Here is a 20,095-nt window from a genome sequence, read left to right as displayed (position 1 = left end):
TTCCACTTCCAAATTCCAATCTGCTCTGTATGGAGTCCTTACAGCGGCTGTCCTGGAGCTGCACCAGTAACTGTGACAGCACAGATACACTATGTCTGACAGCAAATTCAGACGCAATGTGTCCACAAAGATGTTTCTGGTGTTTAAAGATAATAAAAGGTCAGTGTCCCTTTATATTCGCTTTCATTTTTTTAATATATATATATATATATATATATATATATATATATATATATATATATATATATATATACACACATACATATACATCTATCTATGTTTAAAATTTTGATTAAATCCATTAGACCTGAGTGTTGCTGTGCATCAGTGTGTGTGTGTGTGTGTATATATATATATATATATATAGAATAGACTACTTTTTTTGACACCACCTTTAACTTTCTGTAACTCCAAACACTTAAAAAATACACACAATTGCTGAAGTCACATGGGCCAAACAGGCATTTTAAATGGTACTGGTGAGCGTTAATAATGGCAGCAGCAATTGCATAATTCTAAAATAAAATTACACAAGGTTAATCATTTTGTGGGAAACACACAGGAGAAGGGATCAAGAAGGACAGTTGGCCAATTTACTATTAAACCCACTTTTACCAGGAAGTCACAAATACTTTAACCTCAAAAGTCGCATGATCTGTGGTGTTCATCTTCTATATTTAGCAGGGAAGGCGGTGTCCCAAACGAGAAGCTATGTCCTGTTTACAAGTCCAGCATACACCCGGTATGTGAGGTGGAAATGAGGCAGAAGGAGGAAGTTGCCTCTAAGGTCACGCTCCCAGAGTCAGTGAGCTGGAAATGTAAAGCAGGAACTTGTAGCATCCGCAGTTTTGTTTTCAGCTGCCACATATTGCTTCATAAAATATGAAGTCCCACATACACGCTTTAAAAAAAAAAAATATATATATATATATATATATATATATATATATATATATATATATATATTATATTTTGAAAATGTAACAGTATATCTATTTCTGCCATTCCTGATCACAAAGGGTGACTACATATCCTTATTATTTTTTTTTCTTTTTATAATGTTTATATAATGTCGATAGAAAAATCTGAAATAAAGCTATTGCTGTCATTTGTTCATAGCCTCGTAAATGTCTCTGATTCTTACATTAAATAATACTGCCAGGTTTTTTTTCCGAAACACTTTTTTTTTTACTCAAGCAAGTCATGGGAGATTTTATCTGCACGACTGACTGATATTTTGAATCCTGTTTTCTGTTATTAACAGTTCAATCCAGCAATCTCCTTCAATCCAATCTTTCAATCTCATTTTGCTTCCTCCCGTATGATGTGTGGGCTTGTCTTTTCCTTTGCTTTATAATTTCTTGGTGTTTTATTTAATCTGTTAGATCTTCATATTCCAGATATGTTTGTACCTCTATTACTATATTTTTAATTCACTTCTGTTGCCAGGCAGCTCTTCTTGCTAGTGTGATCCTTCAGTCTGAGATCAATATGCATTCGGAGCACAACACCATGTCTCACATTACTAATCTACATTGTTCTGTCAAACAGCTCTCTTTCCTGCATCTGACGTCATCTTATCATTATTATGCAAATAGATGAACGAATCTCTGAAATAAAGGGACAAAGTGGGGGTGGGGGTGCTGCAAAAAGGTTTTAGTTTTGATTTTGTCATGCAAGCTAAGAGTGCTCTAATGGCTGGTTTCACAGACCCTGATTAGCACCAATCCTGGACTACCTAATGTTACCTTAGGTAAGGTTGTCCAAGTGTTAATCAGGGTCTGTGAAACTAGCCATAAGTGTTTTAATTGCAACCATAAACCTGCAATGGCAAATGCAAATTTCCTGCTAAAGGTTGCTTTCTCAAAATGTTATGAACATTGAGCCTCTTTGGAAGATGTTTTGCTCTGACACTGAAAGAGATCCTTTGGTATTCCTTGTAAGGGGAGTATAGGGGAGGGATTTAAGTCAGACACTGAACAATTAGCGTCCTACTATGGCCATGTAGCCCCCTGGGATGATGTTTTAGTTTACTGGGGTGGAGAGGATATCAGGTTTCCCTACAAGGATCCATCTTTTGTTGTCTGATGTTGTACACTGGTGTGTGAGTTGTATTAGGCATTTAAATGTATTCCCTTGATTGCTTTTCATATTGATATACTCAGTTGGAGATCAGGTCATTTAAGATCAGGTACATATCAATTAACTGATGTCATAAACACTCAACATCTATAAGAGATGAGAGAGAGAAATAATAAGTTCTCACACTCAACAATATGATGAGTATTAGGGAATTCAATAACAGACAGGAAATTCTTCAGTCCTTTAGCTTCAATACTACTTGTATTATAAGTGCGGTATTTGTCACAGTTCTCTCTTTGGTTTTTTCAACACTTCTATGTTCTTCTCATAGTCCTTGGTGATTAAAAATCAATCAAAAGCTCTTCTGTATTATATCATGAGAAATGCTGCAGAATGCAAAAACACAAGTAATGTACATAAACACGAACAGGCAAAAACAAGACCAAGCATGAGGATTAAGATAGACATTTCTCTAATTTATTTTTTAATCATAAGCTGTAGAAAACAAAAGAGAATCACCAAATATAATGGCTGATGATGAGGCATCACATACTTTTAGAGAATCAGCCAGAGGACACAGGCAATGCCCCAGTGGTAGAATTAATCCCTGCACAGAAGGAGGCAGCCCTGATTTCAGTGAGGCGACTAGCAAGAAAGGAAATCATTTCCCTGTGAGAGGAAGTGAGTGAAACAAGGCAGACAAGGCGGGAGGGCGTAGTTTTGAGTTCAGATCAGTCAAATGGGCTTGGTGGTCTCAACCTTGACATTAGTCCACATCATGAAACTACCACAAAAGCTAGTACAATTCAGCACAATTCAACATAATGACTCTCCCAAGCTGTGGTGAGCGTTTAGGTCAGGATTAAGGTGTGCTCGCAAAGCAAAGCCGCTGTACATGTTTCTTTTGGTATATCATCATCACATCCTTTGTGGTCTGCAACCAGGTTTGTCCAAAAAAATGCAGCGCTTCCCAAATAAAGTTTGTTTTATTTTCGGATTTTAAAAGTCTGCGTCAGTAGTTCAAAGGTCAGGCAGATAAGCAGTTTGTGTGGCTGTGCAAGTTAGAGTTTTACAAGTGGGATACTGGTTTTGTAGATCAAGAAAGAATACCAGGACAGTATACAGTAGCAGTTAAGTAGGAATTCAATCTCGCACCAGACAATATTTATTCACCAAATTCTTACATTTACATTAGATTCCAACAACATCTTTAATGGCAAGGTATTAGGGTATTGTTCAGTTAAAACAATACATTACTGGAGCATTAGTTTGAAGTTAAAGCCCAAAATAAACTGCACTGCTCTTTAAAACAAAACAACGAATCTTGGTCACAGTTTGCAATAGCATTAGAAAATGATCACAGAGATACTCTGAAACATTGGGTTAGGCAGCCATTGACAAATAATACACCATGTGAATAGTACTGTTACTACACTAGCAGAGTCTAAAGCCAAGCCAAGCCTACCTTATCAAAACCTGCAGAGGTTATTACAAAACTGTCACAGTACAGCCTGTAGATTAGCTGTAGGAGAGCTCATGTGATGGATGCTGCCTATCGTATTCAGGATGCGCCAGTATTGTGATTGGGTGTCAACCACAGAGGGCAGAACAGAACTCTCATGTTCCAAAGCACAGGGTGTCAGTGGAGCTTAAATTATATTGGACCTTGTTTCTGTATAGTAGATCTAGGAAGAAATTTGTAAGAAAGATTGTTAGATAAGCTAAGCAATTTGAGTCTGTACCCTGGGAGTTAATGCCTTTTTATGTTCTGGGATAAAGCTTTAATGTATTTCCATTTGTACTGCATTTGCTATACAGTAATATAAAAATAAAGAACACTGCATTTAAAAAAAAAAAATGGTTTCCTTACCTATCTAAAAATAATATTTTTTTTAACATATTTTTTTTTAACATATTGTAACAGGCACTGTTGGTGGATCGGGTGCTGTGCCCGGACATCTCCTCTCATGGAGAGAGGCTGGCATGCTAATTAAGACCAGAAGACGCTTGGAAAGGAAAATGCTTTGGGGAAAATGTTAATTGTGTTGTTATTTCACTGTTTTGGTTGTACAGTCCTGAAATTGTTAAACCCTTCCTGTGTTCACCTTTGAGTGTGTGTCACCCTGGGAGTCGGTTAAGGTTAGGGTTAGGGTTAGGATACTCGTGGGTGGGTAGGGGCTGTCTGTGAGTGTGTGAGAGAGTGTGTGGATGGTGCTAGTTGCTGATAGCTGCCTAATAAACCGCATTGTACCTGAAAGAGCCGTGGTGTGTGTGTATCCACTCCTGTGCTCGCTACAATATCTAAATGCACACAATTTGTCTTGAGGTAATGCATCCTTAGTTTTGCTTATATTTTAGGGTTCCTTTGACTTTAAAGTTGTTGTCCAAAAAGTGGGAGAACAAAAGCTTGAAATTCTTTCAGCTGTCTCTTCAGGATGTCAAAAACCACACAAAGGACAGGAGAGTGTGCTTTAAATAGTATCCACCCCCAGCTTCCTAGGTGTATTATTGTGAAAATACACTAGAGGGAGTATTGTTCTTTAAATGGACACTCTAAACATGAATTTTGCAAAATATTGTCAGCAAAAAGAACATTGCTGTTAGTTAGTCCAGTTACTAACAGGGTGTAGGGTGCTCTAATTACATTTTATCATGTTTATTGTGAGACCTTTGTGGCCTGAAATGATAATATGTTTGTTTTTGTTAGGTTTTTTTCTTGGCACAATTTGACACAATTGGCAGTCTTTGTTTGAGAGGGATCCAGGTCTGAATGACAGGAGGGAAACATGATACAAATAATGGAATTTTAGCAACTGGAATTATCGTGGCGAAGAATTCTTAGACCACCCACTTAGGTTTAATAGGTACAATTTAAACCTGCGTTGTCCCACAATCCGGATCAGTTTTATACTAAAATGTGATAATTGTTGGTCAACTGTTTAACCATGTGAACAAGAGAAAAAAGTGGATTTATTTATTTTACTGCAATAGTGTAAAACAAATAATAATAATAATAATAATAATAATAATAATAATAATAATAATAATAATAATAATTACAGGAAACATGCACAATACAGATTGTTTTCATCATGAGCTTATAAAGTAACAACCTTTTTAAATATAACAACTTCCTGTATGGACACTACACCTTAAATAATGAACAGTTTTGAGATCTGGTGGAAGTTGAAAAGTGTCAATTAAATGATTTAGAATGTGGCTACAAAAAGTGGAATGGCCTAGAAATTAACTGTGTGTAATGACTGGCAGGAAACTATACAGGCTGTAAATATGAATACAATGCTACATATTGACTTTCTTTAAAGCCGTGGTGCACAGATATGTGTTAAAAGCATACACTTACCCTACTTAATTAATTAAACCAATTACACCTCTATTCAACTATTAATTATTCATTATCTGGTCATTATTTAATTGATAATCTTCAAAACCTGATGCAGAATGGCCCTCAAGGGGTAAACAGTACAATAGTAATTTATTTGTTTATTTATTAGAGGCAAGAAACATGTTAAATGTAAATATGCATTTGTTTTTGGTTATTATTTCTATATAGTACCGATAATGTACCAGATTAAAAATGATCTTTATGAAGACTAAATCATTTTTGTCAATTTGTTTCATGGCTGAGATGTCAATAATCTGTTACAATGTGGCCCATTTTTTTTAAACAAGTTAATTCCTTTTGAAAATCACTCCTTTGGTGTCTTGAGTTAATAAACTGTGCTATTGATCTGGGTCGACAGCACTTGGCAAATCTGAACACGAAACAAGTATTCTGTAACCTAAAACATATCACAAGGATCTAAGCAACTTGTTAAGCTTAGAAGCCAGTCTATATTTGGTCATATTCACACAGCTATTAACCTGATATTTCACACAACAACAATACATTATTGGAAAGTTAATTTTCAAAATTCGAAACGGTCACATAGAACAACGCGGTCATTTCAATAATCTAAACAACTGCATTTCTGAAAACACGACCTTGTTAGTAAACACGCTCTAGCACATGTCTCTTTTCTCTGTGTTTTTTTTTTATTATTTATTATTTTTTTTAATTTAGTGACGGTAAAGTCAATAATCACCTTGAGGCAAACACCAACGGATTAATCTAGAGTGAAAGGGTGGCCAATACAGTGTTTCCTCAGTATTTCATCATTTTATAATTCATACATTTCAAAATGTCCCAATTCATCTACCCCTGCCTGCTTTGGATAACATGCTATGATGTTCGACTAATGTGTGATTAATAGCGCCATCATGTGATAAATATTATGCTATTACATTTGTGTATAAAGTTTCTGATCTTAACCTTTTTTTTATCACCCCACGGTAAGGTAGCTAAGATGTTATTTTCTAAAACCGATGTGTTTTTTTTTGTTTGTTTTGCTTTAACTGTACAGAAAAAGTTTAATTTACCAATGGTAGTGCTTGCAGGTGCCAGTAGATGGCAGGTTTGCATGGCTGAATAGACCAAATAAAAAAGAACACTATGTATTTCTTAATATTTCTTATTAAGAGTTTCATATGGTGATAATGTAAATCCTACTACAGTACAACTGTTACAATAACTACAGCAGGATTGGTTCTGGTCGCTTCTTTCACCAAATCCATTGATAAATACGTTACATAAATAAATATAGTTACAAATAAAATAGCATCCCAGTTGAGTTTTTAGAAAATGTTATGCAAAAATAAATATTACTGAGAAACTGGGAAAAATATCAAATGTGGTTGATGCCTTTTTTCTTTGTCAGCTTTATATTCTTGAGCATTCCTGGACATGCCTGGAGACTTTAGATATGATTCACACCTTGGTGTAGCATGACTTGCAGCTACAGACTTACATTAGCTTTTATTTGTAGCTCTTATCTACCAGACAAACACTGTTGCTCAAGAGTCGATGTCAGCCAGTCTTTATTCTTGTTCTAAAGGGTGAATATGTTGAAGACATGGCATTGTTAACACCTCAGTATGTGTAACTAGACTATCCCAAGGCTCTGTATGGAATTGTATCAGTATATCCAAACAATGCAGAGCTGTATAAAGGACTAGGAAAGATGATTCCATTCACAATTGCACAACACCATTGCAGAACACCTATAGAAAAGAGAACTCCACTCAAATAGCCATGAAAGACCATTTTTATTTATTTTTTCTGAGACACTTAAACTAATTCAGTTGTTATCCTCGGTTCTATAAATGTAACAATTGCTGATATGGTTAGAACATATATTTGTAATGAATAAATGAATACAAATAATGCAATATATAAAAGTATATGTTTATAAAATCTATGTGTATATATGTATTATATGATATTATAAATATATAATCTATTTTCAAAAGTATTGAATCTTTTAAAAGCAAAAGTTTAATGCAGGAAGACCTTCTATATGACAATACTATTATTTATGATGTTTCTGCCACAGGGTTTGCAGTTTATCATGGACGATGGGATCTAAACAAGGGCACAGCAGCTCTGGATGAAAATCTGAAAATGGCAAAGCTATAACTCCTTCCATGTAGCTGATGAGGCCCTGGCCTCCTATTTTTTGTACCATGAGTCATTTATAAATGTTGGAGTGCAGATTGGTCTTCTGCTGATACCAAACTGTGTTAAAGGAGTGGGTCATAATATCATTCTGTGTATGAAATTAACATAATTGAAATATACAGAGGGGGGTCCTAAGCCATTCTCTGTGTCTACTTGGTTTCTGGTCACAAACTCCCCCACTGACAAGGAATGCTTTTAAAAAGAGTCGTAAACTAAATACTGGACAAGTGGTTTATATCCACCATCGCTGAATGGATCTTTTGCCGCTGCAAGCCAGACAGTTTTGGGTGCTTTGACACCTAGGACAGAAAACAATCCAGCTCATAAATCCAGCCGACAGGAGGCAAAATAGCCGACCAATTGAGAACAAGGGGCCGTCTAGGAACCAGAACAACCAATGGGAAACACTCCAAGTGGACTCAGGGACCGCCCAAAATGAACAAACTATCCAATCACAGGAGTAATGAGAAAGTTACAAAAGCATGAGCATGACACTCAAACAGGGCTCCCGACATGAAATCCAAGGCTCTTGATACACAAACAGGTCTCTGAACTTTGATCTGAAGACACAGCCTGCAGAGATACCGTTTTCGGACACTCTAATATGAGATAACTACTCTCGTGTTTGCCTTGGTGTCGGAGTCTGTGCGTAAGACATCTAAAATCCTAAAAGTACCTGTAATCAAATCTCTAACTTAGGCCTGATTGATCACAGGAGAAAGAGTTGGGTGAACATTTGAAGTCAATGGAGATTGAAATATATTCAGTCTTGTATTAGTTAGCTGTGCCAGAGTTTGCGGTGAAATATCCCAGAGAATAACCGGACGAAGAGTGCACATATTGGTGGAGGAATTGCTGTTTCAGTGGAATACCTAAATAGTTAATGACTCTTGTTTTTGCAAAGATGTTTCTTTCGTACCCTGAAGTGGAGATGAAATGCGCGGAAGGCAGATCCCGGAACCTGGACCTGTCCTTGCCAGACACTTTATGCAGTGAAAATGAGAGCTTGCCATGCAAGGTAGCTGACACTTACAGATTGCATATTCTTTATTTTCTATTCCCCTTAGCTTTTTTTTTTTTTTAATCAATCTTCATTCCTAAAACACTTCACTTTTGACATCTGTTTAATTAATTTTTACACACAAAGACTTCTGCTGAACCCTCTCTTTATGCTGCTAATGGAGGTGGTCAGATAATGTCCTGCAGGTGTGGGCAGTCCTGGTCCTTGAGGGCTGGTGTCCCTCATGGCTTTTGTTCCATATGTACCCTAAATTACTTCAGTGGGCTAATTATTGGTCCAATTAAGTAATTTAGGGCACAGTTGGAACAAAAACCAGGAGGGACATCAGCCCTCCAGGACCAGGATTGCCCACCCCTGAGTCTTGAAGTCTGAGCCTTGTTTTCTTCAGATCATTTATAGCAGCTATAGTGACTGTCAACATAATACATATGGTACACACATAAACACATACATTAAAATGGGTTACCTCCATAATAAAAGGCCACTGTCCCTGAAAGGCCATACTAATCTATAGAAGAAAAAATAAAACAGACTTTATAAATAGCAACCAAAGATGAGTCAAATGACATATACACATACATATTAAATATATGAAAAGAAAGTGTAGTTGTATGCGCAACTGTATAACCAAAACAATATAAATAAGAAACCAAAAAAATACAATTAATAATTAAAGTCTGAATTACTTTAGGTAACTTCTGATGTACTGTTTAGCAAAGTGAATCTTCAGCTTATATCTGAGCAGAAAATAAACCAAACAATAAGAATAACAGGAATAATAAGTTAAAGACACAATACCAAGATCTAGACTTTTTTTGTAATGGTTGCTTTTCTACCATCTCCCATCCCTCATCCTGAGCCTCGTGTTAGCTTTCTACGTCCATCCCCCTCCCCACACCTTACACCCTCTATCTGCAAAACTGTCATTTACCAATGTGTTGTTATAAATATTGCTGGTTAAAAACATCTACTACAGCTCTTGTAAAGGTTATTGAACTCGTTCGTCTTAGCAAACGGCAGGTACAAATTTGGCGAATTAAGTAATTTAAGAAATCTATGAAAGTCAATAAATCAGAGAACAACATAGTTTCCAATGGAAAGTACAAATACTGTCTGCTGTTATGCATTTTTAAAAACACATTTATGTTTATTTTATTGTTACTCATTTATATTTTTGGTTGTACAGATTTTCTATGCCGCACATAATTGATATATATTATTATTATTTATTATTTACTTCTTAGCAGACGCCCTTATCCAGGGCGACTTACAATTGTTACAAGACATCACATTATACATTATTTCACATTATACAGATATCACATTATTTATTTATATTTTTTTTTATACAATTACCCATTTATACAGTTGGGTTTTTACTGGAGCAATCTAGGTAAAGTACCTTGCTCAAGGGTACAGCAGCAGCGGCGTCCTCCAGCTGGGATTGAACCCACGACCCTCCGGTCAAGAGTCCAGAGCCCTAACCATTACTCCACACTGCTGCCCTATATATATAGAATGTAGCGGTGGGGCGGCTATCAAAGACTGATTCGGACTCAAGTGGGGGCGGGAGAGGGATCGAGGGATAACCACATAGTTAGATGCCTTGTACTGTGTAGTATATTAGTAAGGTATGATTGGTGCGTGGGTGCCGACTGTGTACAGCTGGGATTGGGTGGGAGTATATTTAGTTGGGGATTGGGGGGCTAGCATGCTAATTAGGAGAAACCTTAGTTGACCAATGACCAAGCCCGGTTGGGCTATATTAGGGGAAATAGCGGCACTATTCGATTTTTATTTATTTATTTTTTTGGGGGAGTTTTTAGGGGTTCATAAAAGAGCAATAAACAGTACTTTTAAGTCCCTTTCAACCTCAAACGTTGTCTGTATCATTATTTCACTGTCACCGCCTCTGAACTAACCTCCCACAGCACGTTCAGTGTTACTATATATATATATATATATAAAATTTATTTTTTAGTAGATGCCCTTATCCAGGGCGACTTACAATTGTTACAAGACATCACATTATTTTTACATACAATTACCCATTTCTACAGGTGGGTAGATAAATTGCTCAAGGGTACAGCAGCAGTGGCCTCCACCAGGATTGAACCCACAACCCTCCGGTCAAGAGTGCAAAGCTCTAACCACTACTCCACACTGTTATATATACACTGCATATCTGTCAAGGTCCCTTGACTGAGAGATTTTTTTTTAATAGATTTTTTTAAACGACAAACGGGAGTCCTGGTGGAAACGGGAGACCTCAATTCGTTTTTCAAATTTGGCATTTTAGGTCGTTCAAAACTATTGTATTAATACTCATGTGCATTATTCAACACATGGGACTGAATTAAAATTACCCTGCTTGTCTCACGCTCCTCTTGTCTACTTGGTTTAGATACAACAGCACGGTTTGTAAGTTTCGTTTTTACAATGTTACGCCTATCCCATTGCGTCTTTGTAGGGACTGGAGTTAGTGTGCGCGCGCAACTGCGTGAGCTGGGATCCATTAGACTAGATGCATGAGATGGGGCGCGTACCGCCTGCAGCGATACCTGTATCAAAGCCATTGGACATCCTGGACAAGCGTTAAAAAAAAAAAAAAAAAGGTGATTTCATTTCTTCTTTTTCTTCTCCCCGACAGATGGCAGAAGCGTATCGTCCCCGTTTGCCTCGCCTTAGGTGGATAGTCTTGAAGGCGGAGTCACTAGGGGGGGGGAGGGGGGGGGGGGTTGCCGTCACCAGGGAGACGGACACAGCTACAGAGCAGCAGATTGGCAGAAATACGGGAGCACTGTTACATGTTCATACTTCCAAAAGGACAAGGAAACTGTATCACCTGGACCGAAACAAACACTTACACTGGGATAAAGAATCGTGGATCAAAATATACACACACGCCTGAAAGACTACATAAAGAAAAATGTCAAGAAAAGAGTTCCGATACCGAACCTCGGGGATAAATTAGAACGAGAACACATGTGCTTATATGACTTGAGGACATCACACTGTTTCTGAGAAACTCATCACAGATGTAAGAAGTAATAATAGCCCCAGACCACACCAGGAGACCGCAGTCACGGTCTTGATGTGAGCTTAACCCCTATAAAAAAAAAGAAGGAAAACCCAAGGGGAACAATAATGCATTTTCTTTTGTAATGACGTTCTATTTATTACATTTGAAGCTAAAGTCAAAGCAAACTTGGTTTGTTTTTCAATACCCTCCTACAAAAATAAAGGGTGAAAAAACACATTCACCGCACAGCCAAAACAAAGACCTTTGGGATTTCAGAACGATAAGGTAAGACAAAGCAATAGTTGTTAATACTGCATTGTTGTAAGCAGCATGCACTTTGTTCACGTAGGTTTAATATAGCTGCATGTTTATAAAACGAATGAAAAAAAATAAAAGCAAAATTAGTATATCGGTTCTGTGTTTTTTTATGCACCCCAGAATTTACGTGCACCTACATTATGTGGTTTCCTCATATGTACCTCTAAATATCATAGATTTGAAACTAGTATTAGCTTAATTTCGTAATATTACTTTATGTGTTCAACATACTGTATTACATTTACAGGGTAATATAAAAATGGTGTGTTAAAAGTTTGTTTATCGTGTATTTTACAGATTTGGTCGAAGAATTTAGAGAGTGAGATACACACGAAGAGGGGGATATTGAATTATTTCTTATTTAATTGCTGGATTTTTTTTATTTTTTTTTATTAGTATTTTATTTTTTAAAACACATTATATCGATTAAAGCACATCTGTTACGCAACCTTCCGTGATTCACTGGATCGGAAATATTTATATTTCTGTAAGGTGCTGCTTCTACTCGTTTGGATCTTTAAACCCCGGAACTAAGCCGGGATGGGTTGTTTCTGTGCTGCTCAAGAGGAGTTTTACTGTGAAGTTCTACTTTTGGATGAAACCAAGTTGACATTAACCACCCAACAGCAGGGGATAAAGGTAAGAATATACTGACATCCTAGTTCAGGCACCTGTCAGTTCAGTCGAAGGGTCTTTTCCTGACGGGCTCTATCGGGATTTCCTATTTTACATTGCTGAATAAAAGCTCATCCTTTTTGATTTAGCTTGCTGTTTACTGTTACACCCTCACGAAACCCCTAGAACATTAATGTGTCATGAACCATATTACGAAATAGCGTTTATGGGGTAACGTTATCACTTATTAAAGATCTGAACAAGTGCCCTAATTTAATGTTGCAAAATAACATATCAGAAACGTATATATGCGTGTTTCATATTCACTTTTACATCAATTTTATTATTTGCTAATGTATTTATTTACAATATTTTGTTACATTTCTATAACATGTTTTTGAATGCATTATTGAATGATGCTTGTACAGAGTCTATGGTGGTTGTTTGATAAAGCCCCAGTATACATTCTTTAGAGGTCCTGTGGTGCTCTCAGCTCTGATAGTTGTTTGTTATTTAGTTTTTCACATTAATTAGGGATTCTGGTCCTCAAGCTGCTACCATTCAGCACCACTGGCTACAGATATATTATATAGTGTAACATGTAATGTGCCTATTAATCTTAAACATTGCTGTCAGATTATCTTTTGATCGTTGTAATGTTTTAGCAATGCAATTTCATGCGCACTGCTGCTATAAAAGTGCAATCTGGCCATTTTATATCAACACTGGCTGTAAATCTAGCAGAAGGAGACAGATGTAGTTTGATCATCAGATGTGAGGTCAGGCAATTTGCATTAATTATCCTTTGTACAGCAATTGCTTTTTTAAATACACCGATATCAGTGCACACGCATATATATATATATATATATATATATATATATATATATATATATATATATATATATATATATATATATAATTGCTGAAAATATCAGCACTATGTATGATTCCTTTTAAATGTTATTAGTATAACATAAGAACATAACATAATATATTTATGAACAAGAGAAGGCCATTTGGCTCATCAGTGCTTGCCCGGTTCTGAGTTGATGCTTGATCTCAAAACTTTGTTACCTTCAGTTTTAAAGCATCCCGTGATTCAGCATCAACAACATGTCCATGTCTAGGTAACACATCAAGTGTCTCCTACCCTCTGGTGAAAAAGGGCAATCACCAGTCCCCTAAAAGGTGACATGACTTGGGGGCAAGCAGGTATCAATGAAGGGGGAACCGCTGTTCCTAATTCCCTACAGCAAAAAACCTGACTAGCACCAAGGTATACTTTTTGAAAAAGAGTGCACAAAAAGCTAAATTATTGCATCATAAGCCCCTTAGAGCAAAATCTAAATACAAGCAGTGTAATTGTTTTGTGTCTAGTTAGTGAACAACTGTACATGAACCATGGTTCTTTGTAAGTACACAGCATTTTGTGTCAGTAAATAGCATTGTGAACTTGTGAAAAAATATAAAACTATAAAACTAATGATGTCGACAATACAGTACAATGCAGTACAGTGTAAAAACAAGTATAGCGATTTCCATGAACCCTGGAGAGCTTAACAAAAACAGCAAAGACTTGTAATTTATTCAAGAAGTGTGTTCTTTGATGATAGTTTATTACTGGTGAAAGATTATAGGTCTTTTCATGCTTCTAGTCAGAATATTAAAATATAACATAAACAGTCCTATGGAACCAAATCTGGCAAAACTACAGAGAGAGTAATTCGATCATGTCATTTAGCAGCTCTTTTTAAACTGCTTAACCGAAAAAGCAGTGATTGATTGTATATCTTTGATTGATTATAGTGGCACCAACTGCTTAATTAAACATTCCAGTGTGAACACATTTCTGGTTCAATTTACCAGTCGGGCCTCTGTTTAAACACTACTGGAGGGCTTATAGATAAGAAAACTATTGTATGTAGTCCTATGTATCAGTTATCAATTGCAGCACAGTATTGTATTAAAAATATGTGTTAAACACAAGTCAGTAAATAGCAGATTTCTGATAACACTTTTTATAAAAGAATATGTTAAAAATATGTATTAGGTGTAGCCAGTACTGGGCTGTGAGCATTATTGCTATGTGTGGATTTTTTTGTTATTGTAGACAAGAAATATAGAATTGGTACAGCATTCTGTATGTACACAATTAAAACAAAAATTCACCTTTTCACCTCTATATAAATTGATCTTCTTTTAAAATGACTATCATATATCTGAAATTGGTCTGTAATGTATAAAGAGTGCTTTGCAGATGAGCCCAGCTATTCAAGACTCTGCAGGGAATTGTGAATACAGTGACACTATCTTCCCTGATGTGTGCCAAATTAATTTAGTGAAAACACTATGACACAGAGACAAAAATGAATTACTGGTAACTGTTTTAATAAGATTAGCTCTTAACCATGCATCACACATATATGGTTTGAATGCAGATCTGCAAATTTAAGAAAAAAAATCTACTTTTTATTTTCACATGCTGAGCTGATCGACTTGGTGCAGATGTTGACTGATATTCTATGGTGGGGATAATGTGGTTATAGGAGGCTGAGTGGTCCAGTGGTTAAAGAAAAGGGGCTTGTAACTAGGAGCTCCCCGGTTTAAATCCCACCTCAGCCACTGACTCATTGTGTGACCCTGATCAAGTCACTTAACCTCCTTGTGCTCTGTCTTTCGGGTGAGACGTAGTTGTAAGTGACTCTGCAGCTGATGCATAGTTCACACACCCTAGTCTCTGTAAGTCGCCTTGGATAAAGGCGTCTGCTAAATAAATAAATAAATAATAATCTATGTAAAGCAGAAGTTATTTGGGTAAAGAAAACAAAAATGACAACATTTAGTTTTTCCTGTCAGTGTTCTTTAATTGAGGATGTTGATATTCAACCTTAGCTGTATGGAAGCCAATAACACTTTTTAATAAATATATATCTTTTTTTTTATATACAGAACTCTGTTGTTAGCAAGACCTATTCAGGACCACACTAAAATACCACACACAAGTGACCATTTTTTTTTACCAACTTTACTGGTTTTCACTGGAAATATATCCTTCCTTGTGGTCGAACTAGCTGAATAATTGGTGAGACAGTTCCTGGAGCTATTGAACTGTGCACTACTCTTCAAATACTCTGTAGATTATTACACTATAGTATGTCAACTGCACCAGTCAGACATTTTTTTTTTTTTTTACTTAAATCAACACACATTCAGGCAGCCACTTAGAAGTGATCATGGTAACAGGAAAATTCAAAATGACCCTACAAATTCCCCTAGGGTGATGATAACAGCTTCCAAGTCTCCTTAATACAACCTTTAGTGTAGTCCTAGAGACACAGTAGAGTACACAATTATGAATCTGCCTACAGCATTCCCAAGAGAAGCTGGATGCTGAAAGGACGCTCAACAACACAGGAACAAAATAAGCAGACAAGGAAAGATGCTGCTAGCAGTAACCAACGCAAAACAGTTACCAACAGAAAGGGTTTCTAGGGAAGTGTCCAAAGAGCAGTCTGTCTTGAGGGATGTGTGATGTATTGGTTATGATAGTGTGCTCTGGATCTTTCAGCCAATCATAGCACACGTTGAGCCTTCTGTATTCCACAACACATCACAGAGAAACCTATTCATTGACCTCACCTGCTTTCAAAAATCATACCCAAGGCACCTCTCGAAAGACCATTCAACTGAAAAGTTCATTCAAAACTGAGACATCACAAACGGCTGTGTAACTCAGCCACTTCATGGTATTCCCTTCATCAACATTTTTTTTTTGTTAAGAAATTGACAGTGTACTTGTGGGAGGGGTGTGGGTGGTTCACTGAGGTAGGCATACACAGGAGGTATTATCTGACACGTCGCGAGGGCGCACTGATTTATTTAATTTTTCCAGTAGTGCTGCACTTCCGTGTAGTACTGTTGCAATACCAACAATGTTATATAACTTGAGTGATGGGCAGCATAACAACTACTCTATCTACAGTACTAAGGCTGTCTTGTGGCCATTGTGAAGGTTTTACCACAGTTGCTTTTAAAAGTGATTCAGAGTGAATACCCTCTATATAAAGATCTCATTATTTAAGTTTGATGAGAATTCAATTAAAAATAGCTTACTGTAGATGACCATCATTTTTTTTTTTTTTTGTGTGGTTACGATTGCATGATTTAGTTAATCTCAACCACATTGCAATTTCTGCTTTTAAAAAAACAAACAAGTAGGGTTTCCATGGTGTTCTCTATAGCAATGGTAGATAGTAATTCTTGTAATACAATGGTTGAAACAATGAAATCTTAACCACAATATTCTGTTGTGCTTTGTAGAAAGCAAAGAGTTAACTTGGAATCCAGCCTCCGACAGGCATTTACTTTCAATATGAGCTTCTTTTGGATTTTCAACATAGGGGACAATTAGATCAGGACATATTTGCCGGATACACTGATTATATATATTTAAGCCTGCTAGCTGCTGCCTGATGATGATAAAATATCACCAGAACCCTACTGACACTTGCAAGTGATTTGTCAGCTATTTTGTTTCTGAAGACAGAGAATGAATGTATGAATGGATTACATTAAATGTTGCTGGTATCAGGATTGTAGAGAGAAATAAAAAAAAACACATTGAATTGATGTGCTGTTTCAACGACAGAGAATTATGTGCAATTCTGCATTAACTGTCTGCTTTCTGTTGTGGTTTCCTTGACATTCAGGTGACTTTGTATGTTAACAAATCAAACAATGTAAACAGTAACTTCTTGTTGTCTCGCACAAGAATAATTACCTGTTTGTCATCACAATGTTATTCAGTGATGTCAAGGTCTGGTCAGTCTTGTAATGTGTATTTAAAAGAAAGCATTTAACAGAGTACACATTGTTCCTTATGGAAAATTTGGTTAATTTGTAAAAAAAGAAATTGAGAAATTGAGGGTTCCTTTTTACTGGTAGTGACCTGAGCATGGCAAGCCCATAGTTATTGATTGAACCAAATGAGACCTCACTCTGTTACATTGTTTAACCTTTTCAGTGCCCCTTGTTTTTTTATAGTCTTTCTGTACAAATAGTGAGAGCTCTCAACATAAACATACAGACCTGTTAAAATGAAAGTTGTAACGATATGTATCCTACTAAGTGGGCCCTCTTTAATAATGTTTCCTTCTTTATGGAGGTTTGCAGTCCCTGATTTTTTTCTGCTGTCTCTTTCAGAAAACAATGATCACAGTAAGTGTACAGTAACAATATCATTGATTATATATTTGACTGTGCTGTTGCTGATTAACAACCCTCAACCATCCTCAATTTATAAAATCCCGTCCAAAATCTATATCTAAATCTATAGGGTTTTTTTTTCTCTTAGGTAATATAAATATTTTAATGTCATGTGACTTTAATAGTTCAATGTAAAATTGCAATTTTTACAGTGACACTGTCCGTGTCTGAGGGGTAGCATTCTATTTAGTGTGACAAGGTTAAGAATATTTTTTACATTGAAAGTAACTGTGACTATTATAGTTAACCAGTCTTCAATAATGTATTTAAAATTACTGGTGATTGAACATGCAAGGGGTATATGACGGTGCCAGCTAGCCACGCCTGGATGCAGAGGCTCATAACAGCACACAACGGCAATGCACTGAGCCACTGGGAAGGTGTTCTTAATCTTTGTTGAATAACTACATGCCAGGCATTAACTATTATATGTGTCTTAGGCTTCAGGTCCTGCACCAGGTAACATAAAAGCTTCTTTCTCCTCTGTTCGCCAAAAGTCGTTGTGACCCTTTCCTGCAAACAGTAGTGACCTCTTCCCTCTGTCTACTGTCTGCTGCTGCATTGCTGAAACAAGCATGTTTCCCTGTGACATTAACCTCCTGCAGTTCTTTTCTCTGCACAAAAGGCTGTTGGAAAGATCAGGTGGCCCATTCCATTTTAATTGTTAATGATAACAGGAACAGATGGACCAGTCTGTACCTTGTGGAGTTGTGCAGGCATCAGTTCTGTTTAGGCCAGATAAAAATACAATAAATTAAAGCCTGAATATTTTATTTAATTGACAGTTTGTTTGTTTTTCTCCTCCACCTTGTGTTGGCACAACAACCAACAGGGCAGATAAGCTTAGACTTTTACAGAGTTGTGATGTTGTGAATGAAACACATTAACAAATGGCCAATAGCTATTATATTGAGACTTCTGAAATATCTCTCCTGTAGATGCAGTAACTGCTAGACCTGAAAAGGTAATGCTGAAAGAATAATTAGCTTCCAATTCAATTTTCATATATACAGTCAGCTCTCACATATCCAACCCTATAAAATTTTGACTTCAGTGACGGTTAAACGTGTGTGACGCATATCTGATTATTTCATTTTGGCACATTCCAACTCTTGTCTGTTTTTCAGGAAACACAAAAAAGATACAATATCCAAAATACATATTTGAAAGGACTGTGTTTTAAAATAAGTAAGCTTCCATTTTGATGTACTGTATTGGTTTTGTTAGTACAGTACTATAGCACTGGAGTAGTGGTTAGGGCTCTGGGCTCTTGACTGGAGGGTCGTGGGTTCAATCCCAGGTGGGGGACACTGCTGCTGTACCCTTGAGCAAGGTACTTTACCTAGATTGCTCCAGTAAAAACCCAACTGTATAAATGGTAATTTTATGTAAAAAAATAATAATAATGTGATATCTGTATAATGTGAATAATGTGAATAATGTGATATCTTGCAACAATTGTAAGTCGCCCTGGCTAAGGGCGTCTGCTAATAAATAAGAAGAAGAAGAAGAAGAAGAAGAAGAAGAAGAAGAAGAAGAAGAAGAAGAAGAATATTTTCAACAGAAGAAGTATTTCAATTCAGAACAATATGATTCTGCAAATATCACTTGCCAAAAGAGATGACACGTGGACTGTAGTACGGTACATACTTTAAAATCCGGTACAAATTGTAGCAGTATGTAAAATTCCCTGTTAACGACCCAACAGCAAAATCTAATGTGTACAACGCAAAAGGTAATGCAATTTAGCAAAAGATTAAAAAAAACAACAACAGTTTCCAGAATTAAAACAGTATCCAAAGCCAGTATTCAAAATTGCAGAATATCGTGCTGGATAAGGCCCTAATGTCACAGTTCACTTGCAAATGAAAATGCACAAAAACAACTAAAGATCGCATATTTAAAGAGAAGTGCAGTATCTAAAACTGTTTAATGGTGTTACTGTTTAACTGTTACAGTAGCTCGTCTCTTCGCTTTGTTTAGGCTGCATTTTCGTCAAGTGAAACTGGAGGAAGCGCTGTGTAGCTGCAAAATAAAAACAGACTGATTTTGTATGCAGAGAGAAACATTTTTTGTTACTATGTGATTATGCAAGCAAATTTATAGAAAGAAGCTCCCTTTCAAACACAGAACTTCAATAAAATGAATCCCTAGGGACACTTGATGCTGCTGAGCCCCACACCCTGAATTT

At 36.5% G+C, this 20,095-nt stretch overlaps 1 protein-coding gene across 5 annotated transcripts in view; it reads left to right on the top strand.

The window, feature by feature from the left end:
* The first annotated feature begins 11,454 nt into the window (after positions 1-11,454).
* Positions 11,455-20,095, top strand: part of LOC117408793 (band 4.1-like protein 4A) — an 82,986-nt gene continuing 74,345 nt past the window's right edge. For 3 of the 5 annotated variants that reach the window (XM_058991791.1, XM_058991810.1, XM_058991783.1), the window contains exons 1-2: positions 11,455-11,988; positions 12,319-12,660. In XM_058991791.1, coding sequence (XP_058847774.1) covers positions 12,562-12,660 — 99 coding nt within the window. In that variant the 5' untranslated portion in view covers positions 11,455-11,988; positions 12,319-12,561. The remainder of the gene's footprint in view (positions 11,989-12,318; positions 12,661-20,095) is intronic. The other 2 variants (XM_058991788.1, XM_058991800.1) reach the window with 2 other exon arrangements.

This window comes from Acipenser ruthenus, chromosome 2, assembly GCF_902713425.1.
Source record: "Acipenser ruthenus chromosome 2, fAciRut3.2 maternal haplotype, whole genome shotgun sequence".
Lineage (NCBI taxonomy): Eukaryota > Metazoa > Chordata > Actinopteri > Acipenseriformes > Acipenseridae > Acipenser > Acipenser ruthenus.
Note: the sequence above shows the minus strand (reverse complement) of the source record. Positions and strands in the feature narration are given on the sequence as shown.